Source organism: Lacerta agilis, chromosome 9 (genome assembly GCF_009819535.1).
Source record: "Lacerta agilis isolate rLacAgi1 chromosome 9, rLacAgi1.pri, whole genome shotgun sequence".
NCBI lineage: Eukaryota > Metazoa > Chordata > Lepidosauria > Squamata > Lacertidae > Lacerta > Lacerta agilis.
This window is the reverse complement of record NC_046320.1, coordinates 1,829,183-1,838,333: the sequence shown is the minus strand read 5'-3', so window position 1 is coordinate 1,838,333 and position 9,151 is coordinate 1,829,183. Positions and strand designations below refer to the sequence as shown.

Here is a 9,151-nt window from a genome sequence, read left to right as displayed (position 1 = left end):
AGGAATTTTTTTAATTTTTTATTTTGTTTTGATAAATGTTTTGACCAACACGGCTACCTACCTGTAACTACATTTATCACGGTCAGGACACATAGCTGTAGTTAAGATGGCTATCCTGCCAAAAATTTTGTTTCTCTTTCATGTGCTGCCAATTATGATTACACCCAACAATTTAAAATTTGGCAGTGCTCAATAAACAAGTTTATTCATAAAGGGAAGAAAGCACGACTAGGCTCCAGAATTATATATGGAAGTGTCCAAAATGGCAGGCTTGGAATCCCACATCTCCAAACTTATTACAGCGCCTTCCAACTAAAGCATTTGATGTCACTGATCCACAGGCAAAAAGGTATACCATGGGTAGATATAGAAATTCAGATCCTGTATATAGAGCGTATTCCTTTCTACCCTCCTCGCTCACTAAAACCCATACTATTGTGAACCCTTTTTTCCACACCACTCTAAATGTATGGAAAGTAACATTTTAAAAGCTGGCTCCCCCAATATCTCCCCTTATCCCTCTTTGCTTTCACCCATCTTTTAAAGAACCAGGGCAATGCTTAGATTGGAATGGTTGGGAACAGATGGGCCTTTATAGATTAAAAGATTTCTATGCAAACAGTAAAGGTAAAGGTATCCCTGACTGTTAGGTCCAGTCGCGGATGACTCTGGGGTTGCGACGCTCATCTTGCCCTACAAAAAGAACAATTCATTGCAGCCATACCAAACCTTAAATGGCCATGGTACCACTTCAACCAGCTGTTAAGATTCCTGTTAAACCCAGACATTTGCACTCAAGCAAACAAGAAAGTAACAGCAATAGAGCAAATCTCTGTTAACTTCTCTCTACTCTCTAGGGGTAGAGCTTTCTCAATTTATGAAGCTCTAATAACACTAGAATATGGCCATCTATTATACACAAAAATGCCGTGGGAAATGGACCTAGATGTGCAAATACCAAATGAAAAATGGATGGTTTTGTGGTCTGGGAGACCGTTGAAATTGGTTTCTGCAAAAAGAAAGGAAGCTTTGTTAAAACTTCTGCATAGGTGGCATTATACACCGGTGAGGCTGTCCCAAATATGTAAACAACTAAAGAGAACCTGGCTGAGTTGATCCTGTTGACAGCTAAAGCAATTGATTCTATTTGTAAAACGCTGAGCTCATTGCATTCTAAAATGGACATTTTAATCAGTAAGGTCACAGAGACGCTCAGAAAAGAAATCAACAAGGTACCAAAGGAACCTTCTCTATCTAACTCACTGTGACCTAAATATATGATCCAGGACACATGTTCCAAATCACGAGATAATATAAACCAGAAGCTTGTTAGTGGAATGAAAGAACAAATCCCTTAGTGTTACAACTGAATAAGGTTAGTCTTGCAATACGCTGGGTTCCATCCTTTTATACAATTCGACTGGCCAAGAAGCATTGGAGAATTTCATTAGGGTTACATAGACTTAATCAATGTGGAGCCTCTTAACTACTCCAATCAAGCTCAGAGAGTCTTACTTTAGGAGCCCCAAAATTCCCTCACTGCTACATCGCACCAAGTCTATGTTGACTGCCAAAGGAATTTTCCCAGTACATTTTTAACAACCTGATTTTACCACCACTAATAACTAACTTTAAAGCAGCCAGCCACCCTAATGAAAAGAACACAAAAGAGCTTAAGCAAATCCATTCAAGAGGATTTGACCAGTTGGCAGAACCAGAGGATCCAACCAAGGACAACTATGTATTGGAGGAGCATTTGAAAGGCTCTTTAAAGTTTTGCCAACACAAGAGCAACAACGGATTATTGAAAGGCTCAAACATTTTAAAACTAGCCTGCTGCAGACATCATAACTCCTACAATATGCCTAACGACTCTCAGCCTAAGGAGCCCTCGACAGAGTCCATTATCTCTACTACCACCCTACATAATGATCCATCAATATAGAACGCCTGACAGGTATGGGCAGGTCCCCTTCCTATTGTCAGTGATTACAGCAGGTATCTTTCAACTCCTATGGTGTATCTAAGCAGTCTGGAACTGCCTACACAGGACCTTATCCCTGGCTCGATGCTGAGCTCTCCCTTCTGCTCCTGGAGAACGCTATAGAAAAATCTTGTATCTGGAGAGATGCTGCCCCTGTGACTCTGGCCAAATTGAAACTGTAGAACACAGGCTTCTTCAGTACTTGTTCTACAGAGATTTAGGCTGTGACCTTATTCTGCCAATACTCCAGAAATACGCTGGATGCTCTGATCAGCTTTTTGCCACTCTGTTGCTCCTTGATAAAAATCCTGTTATACAAGGTGGCCAAATTTTGTGCAGCAGCAATCAAAATACGACATATAACGACTAGCACCAAGCATTAGTATTATATATAATATAATATAATATAATATAATATAATATAATATAATATAATATAATATAATATAATATATTGACCTCTCAAGGTCAGAAGGGCTTCCTTTCTGACAGATAAATGACTCCCCAGAAATGCTTTTTTATGTATATGCAATTTTATATCATTTTATTTATTTATTTTGGTGTATTTATCTTGTTACCATGACTAGGACTTGTACCGTAGTCCAGTAACATCTAAAGGGCCACAGGTTTGTCATCCTTGAACTACAGCTCTGTGTTAAAAATATAATAAATTTTAGTCTGGAAAACTGTTTCCCCAAATCAACCATCTCTTTAATGCCTCAAATTGGAATCATGTTCAACTGGAACTATAAAGCAGCAGTTAACCATACCTCAATATATTTAGTGTTTAAAAATCAGCCAGCTCTAGGTTTCATGCAGTGTTTTTTTTTTTTTTTAAGGAAGTGCAAATGATTTCCAGAGGTTACATCATGCTATGTGGTTTTATTTTTGGCCAACAAAAACTCTTTTGCTTCCTAATATGACCTTTACAGCCAGCTAAGCTGTGAAAGAACTGATTTTAAACTTGTGAATAGTTATTAATAGAGACCTGGAGTAGGCATTTAAAGAGAGAAGGATAAACTTTATTTACAAATGAAATTGTTTTGCAGACTGACCTTGATTTTTAACCACTGTATTTTGTGCAGGTCTCATATCAGCCTAAAGCCCTCTGAGTACGGTAGTTCAAACAAAACTTAGGAGTAACTAAGTCATTGAGAAGGTTCTGTGTGTCTTCAGCCAGTTACAGCTTGTGGTCCATATATAAGGTCCATTATATATATATATATATACTAGCCCTGCCCTCCCATTTAAAGTTCTGTTCAACACAATCAAAGGCCTTACTATTTTCCATGTCTAGGAAAAAGCATATAGCTATTTTTGCTTTTGATAAATACAGATGAATGAAACATAGCTTCTCAATATTATCTAACAGTATTCTGTCATGTTTCAACAGTATTTTATCTTTTTTAACTACTATGCATAAAGGTCGTTCTAACTTGTCTCTGCTAAGCTTCACATACCTTGTACATTCTGTGTCTGACAACTGCAAGAACATAAGCAATGCACATTTATGCGTATATATTTGGTCTTGTAAAATATTAGCAATATCTTCTTCTTTCACAGTATCTGGGAACAGTGCTATGGATTCCTGAAAATTATATAAGAGAATAGCTTTATTAGAAGTGATTATTATTTTTATTTATTTATTTATTTATTTAAAATGTAGTCTATTGTCTTCCCACCATTATTCAAGGTGATTTACAAAAATCATTAAAAGAATATAAATAGTCTCCAAAACAAGTATAATCAAATAGCCTAGAGCATAGAAGCAGTAAAAATGAGCTGATAAAGATATGCACAATCTAATTAGAAAATCATTTGGCACATCTGCATTCCTTATGAGCCCAAAGTTAGCTGTGACTATTTTGAATTCATAGAAATAGAAAACAGTGGATTTTTCAACAGAATCAGTGCTTAATTTATGGTGTGCTTTCATATTTTGCTTTTGGATAGCAATTTGCATGTTTGCTTGTTTTGTTTTGTTTTTTCCACCTGAACCTACATACAATTCTTTGGTTCTCCTAAGTTTCCACATCTCATTACATTATTGTTTGTTCTGGCAGAAAGTGTGAGCTACTTTTCCCCAAAAGAGAACTATTAGATATCCCTTAAGGGGTTGTATGCTTTTTAATAATTTTCCTTTCAACTGACTCTTCACTGAATTCAACTGTTGTACAACTGTCCAAGGTGTCAGGGAACTGCTTCCTGGCCTGCTGAGGGGAATGGAGGAGCAGCAGCACCTCTTCCAGCGCAAAGAGCAGCCACACCTCCAGTGGGGAGGAAGGGGAGAGGGCCAGCCAGGAGAGGAGAGGGCTTGGGGATGCTGCAAAGAGCCCCAGCAACTCACCTCGCTCGGCTGGTCAGGAGGGAAACACGCTGTTTCCGGTGCCCCAATTGCGCAGAGGGGTGAAACGCAAGGAAGGTAGGAGGAGATTTGGGGTGCCAAAACTCTTATGCTGGGGAAGGAGCCGGAAGGGGCCACTCCCGGATTCTGCCAGCAACTGAGATAGACATGCTTTTTGTAGCTCTGCACTGTAAATAGTTTGCACAATAAAACTGCAAAAGATTGTTTGGGCTCTTGCTCCGTTACTCGTGAAGCACCATCATGAGAACCTTACACAAGGAAAGACACTTCTGCTCTGCATTTTATTCTTTGTTGATTCTAGAAGCTGCATCAATGATATTCTTCTTTAAACGCCTCCTAATTTATTGTTGCAAATAACTTGTTATTTTTGTTATTAATGAAATTAATAGTTTTTCTGCTCAGAACATTTAGTATGACCTTTCTTCAAACAGCAGCATTTTGAGTTCCCATTTTTTAGCCATCTTATTGCTTTTCTTATATCTACATATCATCATTGGCCAATGATGGCCATTCTCTCTTCTTTTTATCCCCCAGAAGCTTCTCAGTGAAAACACAATTAGAATCCACTGGAGTGAGTGCTACATTTGGGCATGAATGTTATGTGTGATTCCCGCTGTTCATAAGCATTTTTAAATGTTTTTTTTTATTTTAGAAAAAAACGTCCTTCAAGACATGTCTTAAATAGAAATTCAGATTATTGTATATGTACCACTCTGCCCAATTCTATGATGCCATTAAGTCATTCTGGTAACAAGATTTTTGGTGTGGTAGAATCCCATCACCTGTCAGTACATATTAGATAATAATTAAATAGAAAATAGCTTGAAATGTATTTTACAAAAATATAGAATTCACAGATAAGACATTTGTACACAATGCCTCTTTCTTTGAAGTAACCAGGATCCCTTTTAAATATAACTTTGTCCTGATAGGTTCCTATAGAAAACTCTCTTCTCATTTACACAGCACCTTGTCTTCTCTGTTCAGTCTTCTTACCATATTCTCCAACATTGTTTTTGCTTTTCTATGGCTGTTTCGCTTGTTGCTGTTCCATAATTTCTTGTTTTGATTCCGTTATTCAGTTATCTTGGGGGGGAAAACAAGAATTTTATTTTCATCAAGACTCTTTTGGCAGAAAGTCTTTACCATTTACTATATCCCTTTACCATTACTGTATTCGAAAACTACTTACTGTTGCAACCATCGCTGCTGTTCCCTTCAATCAGGTTGTTGCCACGCTCTATGGAACTGGTCCGTGGAATCTGGCCCTTCCTGACAGGGATTAGGAAAATTAAAAAGAATAAACGTGGATGTGAGGTCACATTGCATTCAGTGCTTGCGGCTTTTGCTATTACAGCCTAATGGGCTTTTACATCTAACTTTCAGACTGACTACTCCACAGTTAAAGGTAAAGGGACCCCTGACTTGTTAGGTCCAGTCGTGGACGACTCTGGAGTTGCGGCGCTCATCTCGCTTTACTGGCCAAGGGAGCCGGTGTTTGTCTGCAGACAGCTTCCGGATCATGTGGCCAGCATGACTAAGCCGGTTCTAGCGAACCAGAGCAGCGCACAGAAACGCCGTTTACCTTCCCGCCGGAGTGGTACCTATTAATCTACTTGCACTTTGACGTGCTTTCGAACTGCTAGGTTGGCAGGAGCAGGGACCAAGCAACGGGACCTCACCCCATCGCAGGGATTCGAACGGCCGACCTTCTGATCTCCAAGCCCTAGGCTCTGTGGTTTAAACCACAGCACCACCCACGCATCTAATCAGCCGTTAGTTTGAAATAGAGTCATGGATTGGACTGTCAAGGCTTAGTCATGCATCCTCTTTGCACATGACCATATGCTGTGTACACTGAATGGGCCATCTGAATAGTTTTTTAATTAATTTTCATTTTTCACATCACACAGTCATCTGAATTATTAAGTTACAAGTCCACATCATTATTTGCTGTGTCAGTCTTTCCTAAGTGGAAACAGGACATTTGAAATAAAGTTTATGCTAATAATTTTTGCGCTATACACAATAGGTTGGGTTTGGTTTTACAGAAGCTGCTTTCATATGTTTATTTTGAAGTGCTTCGATCTTTTTAAAAGGGAAGGTGTTCCAGAAATTACATGAATAAATGTACATTGCAGAAATGTTTTATCCCATTAAACTAGTCTTCTGTACTTTTACTATTTTCTAAAGGTGACAATGGACAGTTTAAATAATGCATTCAGTTCTCTATTGCTGAAAGAGACTCTGTTCTAATGTGAGGTGGGAATGTGTCACAAAATATTTCCTTTTAAGAACTGCTGTTACAAGGTGCCTCAGCAATGCTTTTTAATGTCTTAAAAAGTAAAAACAAAAAAACCCAATAACTATAGTGAAATGTTTTTATTAACTTCAAAGACTAATATTGCATGCATTATAAATGGAGAATATTTATATCATATAGAATATTTAAATTCTGTCAGTTAGGACAGAATCAGAGATGTTATGTGAATCGCTAAGCCCGCCTTTGCCCAGTGCCTTCTAGTTGTTTTGCACTACAACCCCTACCATCTCCAAGACATTGAGAAGATACTGGGTTGGAAGAGTCTGACATAAGCACTACCATTTTACCTGCAAAGAAAGAAGAATGCACCAGCAACCAGGACACTGAGGACGACCACTGAAGCTAAAACAGCTGCAAACAGTTCACCTCTTGGATGGCTCTTGATGCTCGGTAGTAAAATTTCCTCACAACGATTTCCTGTATAATTTTCAACACACCTGTGAAACAGAGGTTTTACATTAGCTGAGTATCTTGTGGCACAGATTATATATACTTAATCTACTTCTCAACACTTTCTTGTCTTGACACACAAGCATGGCCAGGAAACAGCAAAATCTTGGCTGTGCAGGTAGAATCAAAGATTTGTAGAGTTGGAAGGAAAAATGAGGGTCATCTAGTCCAACCCCCTGCAATACAGGAAATGGGGCTCGAACCTGTAACCCTGATATGAGTCTTGCATTCTAGCAAACAGTTCAAATGAGTGGCATTCTCCATGGCTCCCCTTAAGACAATTTACATTTGACATTTCAGTCAGTGCGTTATGTCCTGGATCTGAGTAGACTACACACTGAACCTGAGTCAACAGTGTGATGCAGCAGCAAAAAATATATACGTTTCTAGGCTGCGTAAACAGAAGTCTAGTGTCCAGATCAAGAGAAGTAATAGTCCTGCTGTATTCTGCCTTGGTCAAACCACACCTGGAATACTGTGTCCAGTTCTGGGCACCATAATTTAAGAAGTACAGTCATACCTCGGGTTACAGCTGCTTCAGGTTGCGTGCTGCGCCGAACCCGGAAGTAACGGAACGGGTTACTTCTGGGTTTTGGCGCTCGTCGCTCGCGCACACACAGAAACACTAAATTGCACTTTGTGCATGTGCAGAAGTGCCGAATTGCATCACGCGCGTGCACAGACGCAGCAGTGCAGGTTGCGAACGTAACTCCTGCATGGATCGCGTTTGCAACCCGAGCGTCCACTGTATATTCACAAGCTGGAGTGTGTGCAGAGAAGGGTAACCAAGATAATCTAGAAACCAAACCTTATGAAGAATGGCTGAGGGAATTGGTTACAGGTAGGTAGCCGTATTGGTCTGCCATAGTCAAAACAAAATAAAATAAAAAATTCCTTCCAGTAGCACCTTAGAGACCAACTAAGTTTGTTCTTGGTATGAGCTTTCGTGTGCATGCACACTACCAAGAACAAACTTAGTTGGTCTCTAAGGTGCTACTGGAAGGAATTTTTTATTTTATTTTGTTTTGAGGGAATTGGGTTTATTTATCCCGGTAAAGAGGAGACTGAAAGTAGATATGATAGTCATCTTCAAATATCTGCAGGGCTGTCACATGTAAGATAGAGCAAAGTTTTATTCTCCTGCTCCAGAGGGTAGGACCCAAACCATTGGATTCAAGTTACACAGAAGGAGCTTCCAACTAAATATCAGGGTGAACTTTCTGACAGTGAAAGTTCAGTGGAACAGACTCTCATGAAAGATAAAAAGGAAATAAAAAATTAGAGACCAATATCCATACTAAATAATGATTATAAAATACATGTGAGTATCCTAGCACAAAGATTAAAAAGAATAATGAATTAAATAATTGCACAAGACCAAACGGAGTTTATACCAGGAAGGAAAATGAATAGTAATATGAGAATGGTAATTGATATTATAGAATACCTAGACTGGAACCCATGGTAGAAGACCCATTAGAAAGCATAAAGAAATTGATGGGAAGGATGGAAGAGTTTGGTAAAGTAGCGGGGTTTAAAGTGAATAAAGAGAAAACGAATGTACTGATAAAAAATTTAGATGAGAAAAATAAACAGCTGGAACAGGGAACAGGATGGAATATTGTCCAGAAAGCAAAATATTTTGGAATAAATTTAACAATGAAAAACATAAACCTGTTTGAAGACAATTATGGGAAAGAATGGGGAGAAATAAAGAAACAACTAAATATGTGGCAAAAGTTAAGGCTATCAATGTGGGGGAGAATTGCAGCAATTAAAATGAATATACTACCAAAAATGATATTTCTATTTCAAATGCTGCCAATCATAGGGAAAACAAAGTGCTTCGACTGATGGAGGAAGGATGTCTCAAGATTCATATGGCAAGGAAAAAAACCACGAATTAAATTTAAATTACTGATGGAGGATACAAAAAGAGGAAGATTCGGCCTCCCGGATCTAAGACTGTACTATGAAGCTTGTTGTTTGGAGTGGTTAAAGGAATGGATAAGTTTAAATAATGGTGCAG

At 38.6% G+C, this 9,151-nt stretch overlaps 1 protein-coding gene across 5 annotated transcripts in view; it reads right to left on the bottom strand.

The window, feature by feature from the left end:
- Positions 1 to 3,211: 3,211 nt before the first annotated feature.
- The window catches only part of NRG4 (neuregulin 4), a 45,764-nt gene continuing 39,824 nt past the window's right edge, over positions 3,212 to 9,151 (bottom strand). For all 5 annotated transcript variants that reach the window (XM_033161361.1, XM_033161360.1, XM_033161362.1 and 2 more), the window contains 4 exons: positions 6,960 to 7,109; positions 5,542 to 5,621; positions 5,346 to 5,435; positions 3,212 to 3,572 (listed from right to left, as the gene is read on the bottom strand). In XM_033161361.1, the coding sequence (XP_033017252.1) occupies positions 5,428 to 5,435; positions 5,542 to 5,621; positions 6,960 to 7,109 (238 nt within the window). In that variant the 3' untranslated portion in view covers positions 3,212 to 3,572; positions 5,346 to 5,427. The remainder of the gene's footprint in view (positions 3,573 to 5,345; positions 5,436 to 5,541; positions 5,622 to 6,959; positions 7,110 to 9,151) is intronic.